Here is a 20749-nt window from a genome sequence, read left to right as displayed (position 1 = left end):
TCATATTTTTCCTTTCTTGTTCCACTGTTTCAACACAGGCCATTCCCGTCCTTCACTAATGGTCTTTTCTCGAGCCAGTATCCAAATGAAAGCATCCGACTGTTTGTTTGCTTTAATGTACAGGGAAGCATGACAGCATTGGAGAATTACCCTAATTCCCCACATTAATTGTTTGGCTGTTTGTGAATAAATGCTGGTTTGTTTGTTCATTTGGGTTTATATTCCACCTGGTTCTTGAGAATTAGGTTGGGTGTAAAACAAATGGGGGGGAATAGAACCATGCATTAAAAATATAAGAAATGTTAAGCTGAAATAGCCCAATATTTATTCTTCACAATACAGGAATAATTGGAAATGGGAGAGACCTACAGGAGAACACTCAAATGCAGAATCTGGCATACCTTCTCAATCCAATTTGCCTCCTATTTGCAGCACCCAAAAGTAATCTCCATCTTTGTAAATATAAAGGCTTGCTCTTTATTTATTTTTGTCCTCTAAAACAGAATATTACAGAAATGAAAACACATTATGGGTTTGATAAACCAAAGTTGTTTTTGGTGTCTGTGAACAGAGCCACAGAATGTTGCCTGTAGATTGTTTCCTGTTTTCTAGAAGAAGAAAAAGAAACCCATTTCAGTATTGCTTGTACGTTTGCTTTTACAATGGCTTACTGGACTATTGTGCTATATTCCAGGTTATTTGGAACTTAATTATTAGGTACAGGCTACTAGTGATACAGCTGATTGCCTCCTAATGCAGTTATCTGTGTCACACCCATGCACAACAAACTTCCACACCGGCTTTCCGTTTCTCAGAACAACTTTAACTTTCGATGGCTAAGGCTCTTGGTGATTAGAGCCATTTTACAGATCAGAAGGAGCTTCTCATATTCTGATTAGTGGCAGCTAAACTGGAAAGCAAAAGGTGGAAAGACTCAGAGATGCAGGAGAGCTCCGTCAATGGAGGGCATGGGACTCTTAAATCTCTAAATTTGACCCCCCATGTTGAGCAAAAAGATTCCTGAATTACAGAGAGTTGGAATAGAGGACCCCTTAGGGTCCATTCCAACTCTACAATTCTATGACTATGTTGCTTTTGTGACGTTTGTCAAAAAGTGTAGCCTCATTCAGATAGTTAATGTATTAGCTCAGAATCTCAAAAATAAAATAAAATACTACAGTCTGAAACAGACATATTTTGTACGACAGTGTATTTATTTATTTTTATTCAATGTATCAGCAATAGTGAGCTTCAATGGCACCCATCACTTGTCACTTTGCCTCTCTGGCTGAGCTGCTTTGTCAGGTGGCTTCTCCAGAAGGGGCTCCCTCTTGTTTTTAAAGATCACCATTGTGGCTTTGTTATTTTGTAATGTTTTTTCTGTTTACACTGGTGTTCTAAAGAGCAATAGGGATGCAGGTAGTGCTGTGATCTAAACCACTTAGCCTCTTGGAAGGTCGGCGGTTCAAATCCCTGCGACGGGGTGAACTCCCGCTGCTCTGTCCCAGCTCCTGCCAACCTAGCAGTTCAAAAGCACGTCAATGCAAGTACAGTAGATAAATAGGTACTGCTGTGGTGGGAAGGTAAATGGCATTTCTGTGCACTCTGGCTTCCATCACAGTGTCCCGTTGCGCCAGAAGCCGTTTAGCCATGCTGGCCACATGACCAAGAAAGCTGTCTGTGGACAAACGCCAGCTCCCTTGGCCTGAAAACAAGATGACCGTCGCAACCCATAGTCACCTTTAACTGGACTTAACCATCCAGGGATCCTTTAGCCTTTTACCTATAAGCGTCAATATAAGCCAAACAAGAAATATATATTATATGCCCTCCTGCCATCTTTTGCTTCACCATTTGGCCTCACTCTTTTCAGACAACTGTTGCACCATGATTTTCATTTCTCTGTATTCAAGAGCATGTTCACCTGCCCACTTTGGTGACCACATCACTCACCTGACAAAGTTGCCTCTGGTCCTCAAAGCGTTAGCTCCACAATAGATCTATTCATTTTTAAGGTGGCATAAGACTCATTGGACTTGGCTTTCAAGACTCAGGGTCCCTAGACACCTTGTTGAATTCTTCATCCAGCAGGCCCTATATTTTCAGACAAGAATAACTCACACAAATTAGAATACATTTGCTCACTCTGCTTCCGTTCTGTTTTCCTGCAAAATCTGATTTCCCCCACCTTCTAACTTATTTATCAGCCACTGTGTTTATTGCTGATGAAAAGTTTTTCATCTTTTTCATGCATTAGTAAGGAATGACCTTGCCTTTTAAAAGGAAGACTGTCAGGTTCAATGACCTATTTGCTTTACTTTTCCAGTCTCTGCAGTCCCCTTTTTATAAGCTGTAAAATAAAACCAAAAAGTCATTGTATTATTTCTCTCTTTCTCTTCCAGCTAGCACAGCAGAAGTTAGAGAAGAAACCCCACATGGGTATAACATTTGTGGAGAGAATGTAATTGAACTGGAAGGGAGGGTATCTGCAGTACGTGTTTGGGTACATTTGTGTCTCATGGTGTAAAATATGACACATTTTAGCTGCGTGGTTGCTTTCTAGTGGTGTTTTATGCCCTCTAGTGGGGCAGAATATTATTGTAGCACATTAAGTTTTCCTCTGCTTTGGCTTTATTTCATGGATAAATTGGATTCATTCCTAACTCTTAACCAGCAAAAAAAAAAATTAAAAGTTTCTCTGCAGAATTCACAATACGATTTTTACTTTTCGAATGAGAAGTATCTAAATAAGGAAGTGCGCCACACACTTTCAATGAAAATTTAATTCTATATAACTGATCGATACAGTGGTACCTCGGGTTACAAACGCTTCAGGTTACAAACGCTTCAGGTTACAAACTCCGCTAACCCAGAAATAGTACCTCAGGTTAAGAACTTTGCTTCAGGATGAGAACAGAAATCATGCTCCGGGGGCATGGCGGCAGCAGGAGGCCCCATTAGCTAAAGTGGTGCTTCAGGTTAAGTTTCAGGTTAAGAACGGACCTCCAGAACGAATTAAGTTCTTAACCAAAGGTACCACTGTAGTTAGTTTGAATTTTTCCTTCTAAATGAGAGAGAATAGCACCTTCGCCCCTGGCCATCTATTGCTGTAGGGCAATTTAGAAACCTTTTGAGGGACGAGGATGTGTAAGTCACACTTCCTCATCTCTGACTGCCCATCCTCATGATGTAATCTCTGAAGTGCTACTCTCTTCCAACCCATAAAAAGGAGCACTGCCATCTCAGAAGGGATGCTACATAAATTTAACATCCTCCAGCCAAGATGTTCATGGGGTAGGTCAGCACCAGCACCAGATTTAGGGCTGTGTGGGTGGTTCCCCCGCACAAGATGCCGAGCCGAGGGGGCACAAAATAATAAGAATAAGGAAACCTGTATTCATATGTGTACCTACTCAAAGTACCAAAAGGAATTACAGTCGTACCCAGGGCAGTCTGGAGCAGGTTGGGCGCCCTGGCACTGAGGCGCGGAGATCGCTCTGGCGCCCCCGCCCTCGCAGCTTCCACACGGCTCCGGTGCCCTGGCGCACCGCGCCACCGGGACCTTACCTAGAGCCGGCCCTGGTCGTACCTTGGAAGTCGGCCAGCTTAGTTCCCAAATGTTTTGGCTCCCAAACACCGCAAACCCGGAAGTGACTGTTCCAGTTTGCGAACAATTTTTGGAAGCCGAACACCCTACGGGGCTTCTGATTGGCTGCAGGAGCGTCCTGTAGCCAATTAGAAGCCGGAGTTTGATTTTTAAACGTTTAGGAAGTCAAACGGACTTCCAGAACAGATTCCGTTCGACTTCCAAGGTACGACTGTATTGTGAAAATATGGGGGGGATTGGGGGTGCACTCAACTTTGTCCTTGCTCAGGATGCCATATTACCAAAGTCCACCCCTGCTTTGGGTGCATTTCTGTCGAACCTAACAAAAACCTTGGGGGGATTAATGGGTAATCTCTTTGCATGCTGTGCTGAGGGCATGGAGAAAAGGTGGTGTATAAAAGTGATAAACAGGAATATAGAATACGCCATTGATTCATTTATCTCAATATTGTTTACATCCCTGGGGATGCTGCATACGGAATGTGGGTCAAAGTATGAAAAGTTACTTATGAATGAAAGTAAAGTAGTACCGTCGTACCTTGGATCCTGAACGCCTTGGTACTCGGACACAAAATAATAAGAATAAGAAAACTTGTATTCATATGTGTACCTACTCAAAGTACCAAAAGGAATTACAGTTGTACCTTGGAAGTCGGCCAGCTTAGTTCCCAAATGTTTTGGCTCCTGAACGCCACAAACCCGGAAGTGTTCCGGTTTGCGAAGGTTCTTTGGAACCTGAACATCCAACGGGCCTTCCGTGGCTTCCGATTGGCTGCAGGAGCTTCCTGCAGCCAATCAGGAGCCGCGCTTTGGTTTCTGAAAATTTTGGAAGTCAAACAGACTTCTGGAATGGATTCCGTTCGACTTCCAAGGTACTACTGTAATGTGGCTCTATCCATTAAAATTCTAACTAAGGAAATGTACACAGGCGACTCTCAACTTACATGGTGGTCCTGTTCTGGGGATGGCACTTAAAACCAAAATCTCAGAGTCAAAAGCACATTGGGTTCAATGGCAGCTAGGACTGCCCAAGTCTTTTTTCCTGGACACCTGCCCTCTTTCCACCTCCTTTTCGTAAAATGACAATAATAATTTTCAGCCAAGCATGCAAAGCTGGATGTACACAAGTTAAATATGTGTGTAAATTGCGAGTTACCTTTAAAACAGAAATCTCTCTCTCTCTCTCTTTTCCCCCCCCCACTGCAGGTATGGTGACATGGTGCCAAAGACAATAGCCGGGAAGATCTTTGGCTCAGTTTGTTCCCTGAGTGGGGTCTTAGTCATCGCCCTTCCGGTTCCTGTCATTGTCTCCAATTTCAGCCGCATCTACCATCAGAACCAACGGGCAGATAAGCGCAAGGCACAAAAGGTGTGCTTCTACTTTCCATTCATTACATTCTGGGATAAACACAAAGTGGTTGTTTTGTATGCTGTACATCATCAAAGCGAATTTGTCATTGTAAATGAAGAAAAAAATGTGGCGGCTTCAGAAGCTTGGGAACAAAAACAAAACCATCAATTGGAAATCGGCTTACAGTCCTCCTGGAGATATAACTACTTGATTGGTTGGTTTGACACATTTAAAAAAAAACACCTTAATGATTGTTTTAAATTCATGCATATAAAAACATGTCTCTAAAATTACATTTTTAAACCATTTTGAGTGGATTTTTATACATTTTGAGCATGCATTATTAATGTTCAAAAATTGCAAGTATAATAGAGAGTTTGTGTGGATGGAAGTGGGGTTTGCAATGGGAAGTTATGTTCTGTCTCTTTAAGCCTGCAGTTTTAGTGTTTTTTTTCCTGTATCTGAAATATTGATAAATCATCTTTCATTCTACCTGATTTCAAGGTTGCTTGCAATGAGTATCTCTATATGTGCCTATATGAGAAAAAAAGAGCTCATGGAAACCAATAAGATTCAATTCTGAGTAAATGTGCATAGGCTCAAACTCCCTGTGGCACTTGAACCATTTAAAATCATTTATATGGGATGTGATACCAGTTTAAATGGTTTGTTGGATGCATTTTATATTTATTTTTGCAGTGTTTATATTATTGTTGTTGTTGTTGTTATTTTATTTAAAACAAACAAACAAAGCAAAACCCTTCATTTTCTCTCATAGCTTCTTTCCTATTGTGCATTCAAGAAACATTTAATTTCTGCACAGCCAAGGAATTATGAATGAAGTGTTCTTCATAATCAGTAAAAATCCATTTCACTCCAAATGGTCACGGGAAACTTTAATTAACAGCCCGCAAAAAACCCTGGCTACCTCGAGAAGCCTAGTGCGATATTTTTAATAAAAGGTGCAGTAAGTAGGAGCTTAAGGAAAAGGTGACTTTTGGATCCATTATTAAGCCAAGGCATTTCACATGCTTGTGATCTGTTAAGAACCTTTGCTTTGTGCCGATTATTTTTCATCTCTTGCTTTATTTCCTGAATGATTGTGGAACCTGCAGGAGGGTGGCTTATCTGAACCTCCTCTTTGACCAAAGCGTAGTATAAGTGGATGTACCATATACCATATAGTGTGGTTGCTGACCTTGAGCCAGACATCTTGGAGAGTGAAGTCAAATGGGCCTTAGAAAGCACTGCTAATAACAAAGCCAGTGGAAGTGATAACAAAGCCAGTGGAAGTGATGATATTCCAGCTGAACTATTTAAAATTTTAAAAGATGATGCTGTTAAGGTGCTACACGCAATATGCCAGCAAGTTTGGAAAACTCAGCAATGGCCAGAGGATTGGAGAAGATCAGTCTACATCCCAATTCCAAAGAAGGGCAGTGCCAAAGAATGCTCCAACTACCGCACAATTGCGCTCATTTCACACGCTAGCAAGGTTATGCTTAAAATTCTACAAGGCAGGCTTAGGCAGTATGTGGACCGAGAACTCCCAGAAGTGCAAGCTGGATTTCGAAAGGGCAGAGGAACCAGAGACCAAATAGCAAACATGCGCTGGATTATGGAGAAAGCTAGAGAGTTCCAGAAAAACGTCTACTTCTGCTTCATTGACTATGCAAAAGCCTTTGACTGTGTCGACCACAGCAAACTATGGCAAGTTCTTAAAGAAATGGGAGTGCCTGATCACCTCATCTGTCTCCTGAGAAATCTCTATGTGGGACAAGAAGCTACAGTTAGAACTGGATATGGAACAACTGATTGGTTCAAAATTGGGAAAGGATTACGACAAGGTTGTATATTGTCTCCCTGCTTATTTAACTTATATGCAGAATTCATCATGCGAAAGGCTGGACTAGATGAATCCCAAGCAGGAATTAAGATTGCCGGAAGAAATATCAACAACCTCAGATATGCAGATGACACAACCTTGATGGCAGAAAGTGAGGAGGAATTAAAGAACCTTTTAATGAGGGTGAAAGAGGAGAGCGCAAAATATGGTCTGAAGCTGAACATCAAAAAAACCAAGATCATGGCCACTGGTCCCATCACCTCCTGGCAAATAGAAGGGGAAGAAATGGAGGCAGTGAGAGATTTTACTTTCTTGGGCTCCTTGATCACTGCAGATGGTGACAGCAGTCACGAAATTAAAAGACGCCTGCTTCTTGGGAGAAAAGCAATGACAAACCTAGACAGCATCTTAAAAAGCAGAGACATCACCTTGCCAACAAAGGTCCGTATAGTTAAAGCTATGGTTTTCCCAGTAGTGATGTATGGAAGTGAGAGCTGGACCATAAAGAAGGCTGATCGCCGAAGAATTGATGCTTTTGAATTATGGTGCTGGAGGAGACTCTTGAGAGTCCCATGGACTGCTAGAAGATCAAATCTATCAATTCTTAAGGAAATCAGCCCTGAGTGCTCCCTGGAAGGACAGATCGTGAAGCTGAGGCTCCAATACTTTGGCCACCTCATGAGAAGAGAAGAATCCTTGGAAAAGACCCTGATGTTGGGAAAGATTGAGGGCACTAGGAGAAGAGGACGACAGAGGACAAGATGGTTGGACAGTGTTCTCGAAGCTACGAACATGAGTTTGACCAAAGTGTGGGAGGCAGTGCAAGACAGGAGTGCCTGGCGTGCTATGGTCCATGGGGTCACGAAGAGTCGGACACGACTAAACGACTAAACAACAACCATATACCACTTTAGGCAGGAAGAAGCAGCCTATAAAATATAAAAATGCATTTGAAAAACCGCTTCATTAATTCCTGGAATGCTCCCAGCATTTGAGGAATACTTTAAATCTACCTCACCGGGGACCAAAGTGCAATTTCCACATGAGCCACATAAATATGACTTTTAGATTAAGCAAGTTGTGAGCTTCACTGGAGACGTGAGGATATAATTAAGCAAAGCGCTTGGCCTACATTTTCATATAGAACAAATGCCAAGTATAGTTTGCACTCAGACAATTATCCCTTCAGGAACTGTAAATCCTCTTTCAGTCACCTGCATGAGTAGATGAGGGAAAGACACATTAAATATTGGCGCAACTCCTAAATATCTGAACTTTAAGTAAACCCAGTTCCAAGAATATCGTCCTGTGTGAATGTGTGGGAAAGCCAAGGAAATCCCAAAGTCTCTGTTGATTAAGACTTGTGGTGCGATACAATAGATAGGTAATTGATGCTCTGCAATCCTCTGGTTCCTGGGAGAGAATCTCCTCATTGGGGGCAAGAACAGTGGTCTACCCTCAATGTGGGACACTGGACCTCATATGACTCCTCCGCGAGAAAGGTCTCCAGCCAGTGTCCCTCCACTGGGCCTCAACTTTGGAGCAGGCAAAATAGTGTTCCAGAGGGTGTGCTGGGAAAGACTGTGGATCCAGAGGATCAAAAGCATTCCTGTTCCCCTTACACCCCCCCTCCCACAAAATGGAGTACAAGCTATACTAATCTTAGCATACCCTCCTACATTTCTCCATTGAAAAGAGGAGCACCCTATTCCATCCCCTCCAACATTTCTCTGAAGAAAAGAGGGACGTCCTATTGTGTAGCTTATTTCACTCTCAGTTCAATCATTGGAAGGGAAACTTTTTTTAATGAATAAAAACCTAGAAAGCAGGAGCGAAGGGGGAACACCACCCACCTGCTATGGTGGCATGAGCTTAGCAGGGCAGAGGAAAAGGTTGTCCCACCCACTTTTGGATTGTTTCATAAATCCATTTATTATTATTATTATTGAAACCAGTGAACAAATTGGTCTCTTTCTCCTCTCCACTTTTTCTTTCAATTTAGAACATCAAGACTGTAAAGAACGAACACTAAGCAGCAAAACTTCATGCTTGATTTTGTGTGGATAGTGGATAGTTAAAATGCTATTGAAATAGAATCAAATTTACCTTTTAACAAAAATAAAATCTGGCAGATTTTTTATCAATCTCAAAGGCTAGAAAAGAAGAAAGGATGAGAATTTCCAATCCCTATTCTTGGTAGGGCTTTGAAATATAGGGAAATGTCCAAGGTTTGAAGAAAAAACAACGGATATTTAAAGGTTCTGCACTGAGGATGTATTATGGTGCAAATAAGAGTTTGGATTTGATATCCCGCTTTATCACTACCTGAAGGAGTCTCAAAGCGGCTAACAATCTCCTTTCCCTTCCTCCCCCACAACAAACACTCTGTGAGGTGGGTGGGGCTGAGAGACTTCAGAGAAGTGTGACTAGCCCAAGGTCACCCAGCAGCTGCATGTGGAGGTGCGGAGACGTGAACCCGGTTCCCCAGATTACGAGTCTTAACCACTACACCACACTGATGTTCTGGAAATAATGCTAGAAGCATTACTCCTGGGATATGCATTGGGGAGGGGGGGGCAAGTCAGTAAATGCATTCATGTTTGTCACCTATCACCCAGCCTCTGCGAATAACAGTTTCTTCTTTCTTTTTTGAGCTTTCAGATTCAGTATCCATTAGGAAAGTTGTGAGATCACATTCACTGTTAACATTCTGAGACCACAAAATTCAAAAGGCAGCCCCATTTTAAAGGTAAAGGGACCCCTGACCATTAGGTCCAGTCGTGAACAACTCTGGGGTTGCGGCGCTCACAGGGCCGTCTCTAGGCCCAGGTCCAGTGGCACAGGGCACCTGTCAGCGGGCCCAGGGGCGCCACTGCGCCCGCTGAGAGGCGCGGCGGAGGCCGCCCCAGGGGCACCTCTCAGCTGTTCAGCGGCTTCAGGCCACTCTCCGGAGGCGCGGGCCTGGGGCCGCGCGCAGGGGCGTTGCAACAGGGGGCGGGCAGCGCCCCCTGGCCCAGGGCTGGCCCTACAGCTAGGCTGGTTTGTGCAGGGCTCTGGCCTTTCATGCGGCAGCCGCACTGTGCGCTGCGCCCACCCGCCGTGCTGGGAAACAGGGCAGGGCAGGGGCGCCGGAGGGATCCGTCGCACCACGGCGCCAGGGAGCCAGGTATGCTTAAGACGGCCCTGGGTGCTCATTTCATGTTATTGGCCAAGGGAGCCAGCGTGCAGCTTCCAGGACATGTGGCCAGCATGACAAAGCCGCTTCTGGCAAACCATTCCAAATTCATTAAAGAACTGAGTGGCAGAGGGGAGCCATTTTGACTGTTTGCCTCTTGTGAGTGAATGCGGTGTAGTATTTTAGCCAGTCAAAGAGATGCAGTTGGCAGGCAAACGTGGTACAAATCTGTTGTACAAGATCAATAGCCGAGTTCAAGACACACACGGTGACAAGGCAAGTTCTGTACCTGTTAAACAATTCCAGGAAGAGGGCAAGGGATTCCTGAAAGTTCCCTTTGTGTTGGCATTTTTGTTTGTGCAGGGGAGAAATCTTAAAGCATCTTTTATCTTAGATATCCTGCCCTTCCTCTAGAGATTGCCGGGCTCACAGGTGCCTTTACCCAGCATCAGCATTCTACTGATTAAGGGAAGAAATGGGGAGGGGGGACATCACAGCCAAGAGAGATGACTTGCTCCAGTAGTACCTTCATTCCCTTGTTTTGAACTGCGGCATATGTGTGCGTGTTTTTTCCTTCCTGTTGCACGAAGAGAAAAGTGCTTTGCATTGGCGAAATCAAAGCCCAAGCCCCTTCAGCGCACCTGACAAAACACTCAGGTGGCAGGTGCTAATGGAAAAAATACAGTTCTTTTCACTCTCTGATGACATACAGAAACCATCCATTCTCCACCTGGCACCTCTCGGGGACTAAACATATTAAATCGCCCCAGTGAATTCTGTCAAAAGCAGCTGAATATGAACAGTAACTGATAAGTTCAATTTTGGCAGCCTGTTCTATGATTAGTAGTGCAGTGGCAGCATGAGAGAGAAAATGACAGGAGTAATTTCAAGAGCAACTAAGTGATATTTACTGGACATGTATTTGCTTGGAACACTGCTTAGAAAAAAGGGAATTGCCCACAGATTGCACCTGCCAGTAATGTCGCATTGCAAAGATTTAATATAGCTAAGGGCTCTCTTCCACAAAGCACTAGAGGGCCTACTAGAAAACATGCTGTTCTGTTCCTCTTTGATTTTACACATACAGGTGTGCACACACACAATGAGGCTATAGCGCAGGCATGTCAAACTTGCGGCCCTCCAGATGTTTTGGACTACAATTCCCATCTTCCCCAACCACTGGTCCTGCTAGCTAGGGATCATGGGAGTTGTAGGCCAAAACATCTGGAGGGCCGCAGGTTTGACATGCCTGCTATAGCGCATAGGAATATACTTGACCTCCATTTTGTGTGGACTCTTAAAGCCGTCACATAGCCCAACTTGATGACAATCTGGGTGAGGATATCTAGGCGGGATTCAGGGCTGGCCCTATCATGAGTTACAGTGTGGCATTTGCCTGAAATGTCCACTTGTGTTTGTTTTTAAACAGTGGGATGTTGTTGTTAATAATACCTCAGATGCTGTGGTGTCTTGCGTGCATGGCAACATTATTTAGGGTTGAGTTTCTTTAAGGAAACCACAGAAATTATTGAGCTTTCTTTAGGAAACCCCCAAAGTTGTTGAGCTTTTTTCCATAAAAGCTACAAGAATTTTTGAGTTAGGAGCTTTTTTAGGCATTGAAACCCTGTATGGGTGCTAATGGAAGAGTCCCCCCCCCCATGGCAGCCCTACGTTATTGTGTGATTGTTTCATCCAGATCACCAGCACTTGCCCATGAGGCAAGGAGAGACAACTGCCTTGGGTGGCATTACCAACCTGATCCAGCCCCTCCAGTGGCCTCTTAGTGAATAGGAGGCGCTGCTGTTCTCCTCCCACCCTTGTTCCTGATGTAGATCTTCATTCGCCCCTTCCTCCCTGACCAGAGGGACGCCATTTTGTGGCTCACCTCAGGTGCCAAAATGTATTGGGCTAGCCTGCTGACCACAATTTACAATTCACTCTAGTTATTGCGTAATGAATTGTGATGTCAGTTGGCTTTTCTTCTGTACTGTTCGATGACACTTGAAACACTGGCCTGCGAGCGCTCCAGTTAGAGAACAGCCTTTACCAAAGGTGTCATGGGCTTTGAAGAAACTCAGGACACAGGGGAGAAACGTGCTAAGAGGAAGGCACGCTTGGCAAATCCACACCGTGATCAACTCCTGCCCAGAAACCAATGTCCCCACTGTGGAAGGACGTGCGGATACAGAATTGGCCTCCACAGTCACTTATGGACTCATTGTTAAAACCGTGATTATGGAAGACAATCTTACTCAGCTACGAGTGATCACCAAAGAAAGAAAGAAGAAAATACTTTCTGGTGTTGTGTGCTTTACTAACCAGCTCATCATGCATTACACTAAGATTACTTAAGGGCACATCTTACAATGCAGAGGCAGCTTGAAACTTCAGTTCATGATGGCTGCACCTTTTAGCTAATTTATATGTTCTTTAAGATTATGATATACCAGAGTGAATGACTAGGAAGTTGTAGACTAGGGTTCAATGCTCTACTCAGGTATGAAGCCTACTGAGTGACTTTGGGTCAGTTACTATCTCTCAGCCTAACCTACTTCACTGAGTTGCTGTGAGGATAAAACGGAGAGGAAGAAGAGCATGAACACTACCTTGAGCTCCTTGGAAGAAAGTTGGCATATAAATGTAATAATACAAGCCCCATCTGCATTATACATGTAGAACAGTATCATACTATTTTAAGCTGCTATGGTTTTCCCCAAAGAATCGTGAGAACTCAAGTTTCCTAAGGGTGCCGAGAATTCCCCTCACAGAGCTATGATTCCTAGAGTTCCCTGAGAAGAAGGATGAATTGTTAAACCATTGAAATTATAGCTCTATGGGGGCAATAGGGGTCTCATCAACACTCAGTAGAGGTAACTCACAACTTGACAGACATTTAACTTGTGCACATTCAGCTTTACTGTACGTGCTTGGCAAAAGATAAACATTTTAAAAGTGGGTAGAAAGGGGACAGGCATCCAGGAAAAAAAGGCTTTGGCAATCCCACCTGCCATTGATCCAGTGTGTTTTGACTAGACACAATTTTGGTTGTGCATGCTATCCCCAAAGGTTCCAGAACATAACCCCTGTGCAAGTTGAGAGTTGTCCATACTCCTAACAAGTTCCCATGATTCTTTGAGGAAAACCATGGCTGTTTAAAGTGGCATGATATTGCTTGTGGTACAGTGCAGAAGTGGCCAAAAATGAAAAAAAAATGCTCTCAAGAGCCTGTCAGCCATTATCCTGAGGTGGCAGCTTAGAAGGGTTTTGACAGGCCTTCTTTGCCCACATAGTATATTACGTGTAACTGGTGATAGGTCAGCTCTGGTGTTGGATCCTTCCTTTCCCAGCCCCCAAACTGAGCTCCATAGCAAACAAACAAACCTGCCCAGAACAGGTGTAAGACTATCAATGCATGTGGAAGGTGACGTATCCTACTTCCATGAAGCCATTGCAGAACTTCAGCGGAAGTAAATTTGGCTAATACAACTTTTGTGCTTTTGCCTATGGATACAATTCAAGGATCCTGTCAGTATTTGTAATTAACAGTGCTTGAGGGGGGGAGGGTAGGAGGGACGTCTGCCTCATTTCTCCCCCAAAATTAACATGGTAACTCGTTTTCTTAAAAATGAAGCATTTAGATCTTAATGGAGCAAAACTGCAGACCAGCTTCTTCCAACATGCTTCGTGAGTCAACCTGGACTGCCAGCTAAAAAAAATATATTCAGCACTTGACTTCAGATATCAAACACTAGCAGCTTAAGCACATGAAGAAATTCAATATGGCTTCACCCAGCGCACATATTTTGCCATAAAAGTAAAGTGATTGGAGAGAGTACAACTGTTCATATTCTGAGAGGCCAAGAGAAGGCTGTTTTATTATCTGCCATGCATTTGATCCTATGAAAATTGTTCCTTTCTAACAGAACTTTTAATCTTTAATGTTGACTTCCTGCTGTTCAATTTACACATCTTACTTGCTCAAGCTGACATTCTTACTTTAAACTTCTTTTTTTGCAGTCTTCTTTGTTCTCCCTTGTGTTATGTCCCCTACTTGAAGAGCAATCTTCCTTCTAAGTTGTGCTGGCTAGTGAGCAGGGAAATGCCTGCCCTAAAAATCCCTTCCCACCCTGTCACAGATTTAGAATTATAGAACAAATAGAGAGAGAGACTTTGGGAAGGCTGTGATACGTGGCTTCTACTAAAACCTACCCCTTCTTTGATTAAACTTATTTTGCTGTGGTTCTGAATCTGTTGCTGGCCTTGCAGCTCCATTGCATCCTGTCCGTCAGCCTTGCCCCTGGAGGCATGCAGCATTTGAAATGAAGCTTCAGAGCACTACCTCCTTACTGCTTATTAAACTCCAATTAAAATGAAATAAAAAAAACAAATCCATTTATGGAGTCAACACAAGGCTATGAATCAGTGGAACTAGTTGCCAGGACTACCAGGACTAAAGAGACGTGGGTGGCGCTGTGGGTTAAACCACAGAGCCTAGGGCTTGCGATCAGAAGGTCGGCGGTTCGAATCCCCACCATGGGGTGAGATCCCATTGCTCAGTCCCAGCTCCTGCCAACCTAGCAGTTTGAAAGCATGTCAAAGTGCAAGTAGATAAATAGGTACCTCTACAGTGGGAAGGGCATTTCCATGTGCTGCTCTGGTTCGCCAGAAGTGGCTTTGTCATGCTGGCCACGTGACCTGGAAGCTGTACGCCGGCTCCCTCGGCCAATAACGTGAGATGAGCACCGCAACCCCAGAGTCGGTCACGACTGGACCTAATAGTTAGGGGTCCCTTTACCTTTACCTTTACCTGGACTAAAATATCAGCCCTGATGAGACTCCTAACCACCTGTTATCAACATGGGACTGAGAGTCGCTTTTAAAAAACAGTACAGGGGATTTATTTTATTTATTTAAGAGATGGCTCAGCTCTCCGAAGCCAATGTTGAATTAATTTAGAAATGAACTGGGGAGTGGTAAATTTCCTCCAGCACTCCACCTCCCAAAACATGACCACCCTCTTCTCTTTCCTTACCTGGGCAGCTGTGGTAAAGGAGTAGCAGAGAAAGACCCACCTTCCTGCTCCTCTTCCCTTCCATTGCTCCTCTCCCTTTCTTTCCATCGGCTTATGGTGCTGCATAGCAGTGCACCAAGAGGAAAGGTGTAGGGATGCATAGTCTTCTCAAGGATTGCCTCCTTAGTTCTGAGAAGACTACAAAGCCAAAGGATTAGCATGCTGCAGTGACAGAGAGTGGGTCTCCCAATGAGCCACCACTGCTCTCATCACCACCACCACTGCCCAGAAAAGTAAAGGGAGAATATTTAAGAGAGTTGGGGCTTGCAGTACAGTAGTGCCCTTGGAAGATAGGGAGGCCTGGTGTGAAAAGAAGAAACAGGAAGCCAGGAGTTCTTCTCTGGCTCGGATTCAAATCCGAGCCTGAGAAGAATTGAAAATTTGCCTTCGAGTCCCCTAACGTTATTTCCTAAGCCCACTTCAAGAGCAGCATTTCTAGTTTCTGTGCCATTCGCTTTACAATCTAGTATGTTAGCCAACCCCTGATAAATTGATCTGGGTGCTGGTGGACCACCACAGAAGGCTGGGTAGAACCAGAGGTTTTGCACGCCTGATTTATCATAGGAACGACACAGGTTGTAGAGCCAGTCATTGTGCCTGAAAAGCAATCACATCCCTAACTGGGACCTTGAGACATCAATTTGAAGCTTCAGGCCCAACTTACCATTGTATACCTACCAGTCTCCCACAGATCTGTCTTCCCAGAAGGACAGTCATTCTTCACAGCCCAATCCAGGTAAAGGTCTGTCCCAGGCTACATGCTGCATAATTGTGAAGTCGCTGCTGCTAGCTTCTGCCAGTTACAGTGGTACCTCGGTTTAAGTACACAATTGGTTCCATCAGTCTGTACTTAACCTGAAGCGTATTTAACCTGAAGCGAACTTTCCCATTGAAAGTAATGGAAAGTGGATTAATCCGTTCCAGACGGGTCCGCAGAGTACTCAACCTGAAGTGTACTTAACCCGAAGTATGAGTGTAATTGGTTCTGGAAGTCTGTACTTAACCTGAAGCGAACTTTCCCATTGAAAGTAATGGAAAGTGAATTAATCCATTCCAGACAGGTCCGCGGAGTACTTAAACTGAAAGTACTCAAACCGAAGCGTACTTAAACCGAGGTATAAATAAAGCACAGCTATCTGAGAGGGAGACCTGGGGGTTGCACCATCAAATCTGGAGAATAGAATAGCCCTCAAGAAAACTGAAGTCGGCCAGCCCTGGGATATGCAGTGTGTCTTAGTTAGAAAGTAACTGCACTTCAGGAAGTTGTATACTGATGGGCGAGCCAAGCTGCACCCAATCATTTCCTTATCTTACCCTCCCTTATGGTAGCTTTCAACAAAGTTGCACTAGTACATATTACAACTAGTACATATTACAACATGATGCATAATACAACTGAAGAATCACCAGACTCCTTGGTCTACTTGTCCTCTGATATGAGAAGGAATATCCAGGCTCCATATGAAACATTGGTGCATATTTTCTTTACCCTAACAGCAACTGTTTCTTCTATGTCGGTTCCTACAAAAATGTGCAATTATTAAGAAATACATATACCGTAAGCCTCATTTTCAAGTGTTATGGGATATATGAAAATGGGATGCAGTACATGTGTTTCCAGCATGCGTGGCAACATGCAAAAGCTGTCTGGAGCCTCCATAGATAGCTTGAGAAGAGAGCCAGAACTCAAGAGCTTTTATCTAACATGATTTGCTTAGACTACTGCTTCTCAGCCACAGGGTCTTACACTTCTTTATACTAACCCTTGGATGTTTGTGCTTTGAATTTAAGGTGGACATTCCTGGATTGCCTAGATAATGGAAATTAAAAGTAGGTTATTCAAATATGAAGGTTTTCGTTTGAATTCTTCAGTGTCTGGGACGTTTATTCAAGGAAAGTCCCATCAACCAGGCCATGTTGCGTGTACACTGCTGTGACATATCACAAGGCCCTGTACTCAAAGAAATTGAGATCCACTGGTTTAGCTCTCCTTGTGTTATGCAGATGTTCCACCACAAACCAGAATGTTCCGACCAATTGTGTGTGGCACCTCACAAGCAGTTTAACAGCGACGCATTCTTTTTGGTGTATTGTCCTTTCCTCAGAAGGAACCTTTAGAAATGGAGTAATTAAAGTGAGATGAAAGCCGCATTTCTGACCTTGGCGTTCAAGCAACAGCATGATCGCGGTGACTGGGAAAAATGGAGAAACAACATGTCTAATGTGAAAATGCGTGTAAACACCATTCATTGTTCCCGTTGGCTGATGCATGCTGAGAAACAAATGCTTCTTGCTCATTTGCATTGTAAATCTGAACGCGCGGCACCTGAAAGCCCAGTTGAAAGAGTCCCTCCCGTGATTAGGGACCTTGCTATTCACAGAAACGTAATTCCAATTAGCTTTGTTATCTTCCTTTGAAAGCAGAACGAAGGATACCAAGGCAAGTGATATTTCTTTCTTTATCCTCATTCCCTTCCCCCCTCCCCCAACACAGAAAGCCCGGCTCGCTAGGATCCATGCAGCGAAGAGTGGGACTGCAAACGCGTACATGCAGAGCAAAAGGAATGGCTTACTCAGTAACCAGGTAATGAGCGTGTGCATTCTAAATCCGGAAAAAGCATTCAATAATGGCCCAGCAATCCGTGTTCTGTTTCACATCAGAGGCCTCCAAACATAGAATGACAGTCAGGCTGAGGAAGGAAGCATTGTGCTTCTTAAGAGGAAGCTGTGGCAGCCAGGTTCCCCTTGGGACTCAGTCAGCTCTTTGTCTAAGGCGATGGAGCCTTGGCTGCTCAGCTCTGAAAGCAGCCTTCATCCGGCAAATCTCTGATACACCACCCAAGAGTTTGCAGCTACCTTCCAGAAAGCATCTCCCCTTCGCATACTACAGATAGGGGCTGGATCTACACTGATATAAAAAAGTTAAGAGGGGAAAAAAACCATTATATAGCTCTCTGCAATTTTCCATTGGCTGCTGTACAGCGCCCCCTGGTGTCACATTTTTATAACACATTTATAACGTTATAACTCACCAGGATAGATTAAGCCAGGCAGACACACCATTTAATAGCATGGACCCAATGCCTGCTGGTCTCCACCAAGTTTCATACTGGTCTGCAGCTTTGATGTACAGTATATTAAGGATGACTGGTCCCTGCTATAATGAGGATGTGTTTGCATCCCTCTCTTGCAGTTCATCTCCTTTGATCTGTCTGTTCCTAACTGTCTTTCTGTTCACTTATTCCTCTGCTAAATCACACGTTATTGCACCACGTATGTTAAAGGGCAGGCAAAGAGATGGAAGACAGAGCGCAACACGCATCTGAAGAAACTTGTGAGCAGCAGTTTACTAACCTGCCCACTTTAATGTAAGAGGTGAAGTGACCTGCAGCAAACAGCAGGCCCTTTATCACTAGCAGTTCCGGGATTCTGCAAAGAGGTGCAGGTCTATATTCTTTCCTCCTGACCTTGAGGTGATTTTCTAAAGCCCATTTATTCAGGAAAGCTTTAGAGCATTAAGAATTGGTGGCTATCCTTTGAGACGCTTTTAGATTGTGCTGCAGAGTGTGCAGCTATGTTACTTAACATATGGAGTTTGTTACAACATATATTGATGATAACCAGCGTAGACGTATTTTTTTAAAAGGATTAGAATGTCAAAAGGATCCTTCATGGAGGATAGCTTTGATCAACAGCTACTGCAGAGGGCAAACCAGTCATTTGCTTAAATGCTTCCACTTTTCTTGGTCTTAAGACCGAATACTTCACCTGAAATGAACTGTGAATCAGGTTATTTAGCAGGGATGGGGGCTCATTGAAAGGATTTTTCAAGGAAATCTAATGATCAGTGGATATGCACAAGTTATTTTATATTAATTGGTGTTTCCACAAAACAGAGCTCTTTATAAATTGTCCAGATGTGCTCTGATCAAGAACTTAGTTTAAAGTCTATTTCTTCGCAACTGAGAATAATATAATATTCAATGTATTAACAGTTATGCGGTGATGAACAAGAGGCCTTTGTTAGCAAATCTGGTTCTTCCTTTGAAATCCAGCACCACCACCTGTTGCACTGTCTGGAAAAAACCACGGTAAGATGATAAACCTGCAGCTTCCTTGTGATCTGAGAAAAATAAATATGGTGTTGATTTCCTGTTCTCTTTCTTGTTGCTCTTAGTTAGGAGCTACTCTGATGAAGCAGATTTTCATCATACTTAGCAAGTGAGATTTCATGAAGTGGCAGTTTCCTGAAATTATTTTGGTGGCAGAATTTATATGGAAAAATTGCACTCATTTGCGTTTTTATTAGCTCTGTTGAGAATACCGCCGTGCTTGAATGATTAATAGTTCAGTTTAACCTATGAACAGCTTGATCAGATAATTCGCTGGCTGAGATGCATACTCTCCTACATTTTTCTGATAAAAATAGGGACGTCCTATTCCATCATCATAATGATTTTATTATTTATACTCCATCTATCTGACTGGGCCACTCTGGGCAACTTCCAACATATACAGTATAAAAAACATAAAATATTAAACGTTTAAAAACTTTCCTATGCAGGGCTTTCATTCAGATGTCTTCTAAAGGTTGTATAGTTACTTATCTCCTTAGCTTGGGGGTTGCATAACTCTGTAACCTCCAACGTTTCTCCGATGAAAATAGGGACGTCCTGAGGAAATATAGGACATTCTGGGATTAAATCAGAAACTGGGACGGCTTCTGTAAATCCAGGACTGTCCCAGAAAAATAGGAACACTTGGAGGGTCATCCACAGTAACCACTGGCTCCCTCCAGCAAAGTGTGCAGCATAGCTGCCAAGTTTTCCCTTTTCTCACGAGGAAGCCTATTCAGCATAAGGGAATTTCCCTTAAAAAGGGGATAACTTGGCAGCTATGGTGTGCAGCACTGTTCATACTTGCTCCTTTCCATATCCTGAACTTTGCATTCCCATCCTGAGTCCTGGCAACAAAAAGAAAAAGGATAGGTCCAAGGGGAAATCTGAACATGCTGGCTATTGGAAATGCAACACCAGTGCAGGGAGTTCTCTCAGCAGATACCCAAAAGGCCATATGACAATTCTGCTGGCAAAATTGTACTAGACAAAGACAATGGGTTGGCTGCAAAAACTCACTTCCTCCCAATGAGGGAAGGCTTCCTGACTTGGAGGGAAGCTCCCTTTGCTAGAAGAAGAGAACCTGGAGTTCAGTAGTGGCTTTATTATATGTATTTTTCATTTTCACTTTTGCTCACTAGAAAACATAGCCTCTTCTATTCCACACTGGACCATTATACGGTTTTTGTTTTCATCGCTTTCAATGACATGACCCTCATCTGCTCCTGGAAGCTCAATCAGGTGTGGATGAAGCTCCTGTGTTCAGAAGCCACCTGATGTTTCAGGGCCACTGCCTTGAGTTTGGCGGCTTGACGAGTCTGAGGAGCTCCACAGCGCCAGATGTGATCCCTTTAAAAAATAGTGTCCGTTAAACATGAAAGGTTGGCTTTTTTCTGACAGTGCTCACCCACAGGAAGTACTGTTGCTTATTCTTTTGCCCTGCAGGGCAGCCATTTTGTGCTGGCACAAGCAGCATTTCGATCAAAAGCATGAGTGCTGGCACCTTGGGTTTTTTGGCTTTAAAAAAAGCACAGTTATATCTTAGCTGCCAAGTATCCCGTTTTTCGTGGGAAACCCCCAGAT

The 20749-nt window shown here is 43.6% G+C and overlaps 1 protein-coding gene across 1 annotated transcript in view; it reads left to right on the top strand.

Annotated features, from left to right (window-relative positions):
• Positions 1 to 20749, top strand: part of KCND2 (potassium voltage-gated channel subfamily D member 2) — a 252005-nt gene that overhangs the window by 227926 nt on the left and 3330 nt on the right. Inside the window, exons 2-4 of the mRNA XM_035127640.2 lie at positions 4814 to 4976; positions 17545 to 17643; positions 19046 to 19141. Of these exons, the coding sequence (XP_034983531.1) occupies positions 4814 to 4976; positions 17545 to 17643; positions 19046 to 19141 (358 nt within the window). The remainder of the gene's footprint in view (positions 1 to 4813; positions 4977 to 17544; positions 17644 to 19045; positions 19142 to 20749) is intronic.

The sequence above is a fragment of the Zootoca vivipara genome, chromosome 10 (genome assembly GCF_963506605.1).
Source record: "Zootoca vivipara chromosome 10, rZooViv1.1, whole genome shotgun sequence".
In the NCBI taxonomy this organism is placed as follows: Eukaryota; Metazoa; Chordata; class Lepidosauria; order Squamata; family Lacertidae; genus Zootoca; species Zootoca vivipara.
The sequence above is the reverse complement of the archived record's forward strand: the minus strand, read 5'-3'. Positions and strand labels throughout refer to the sequence as shown.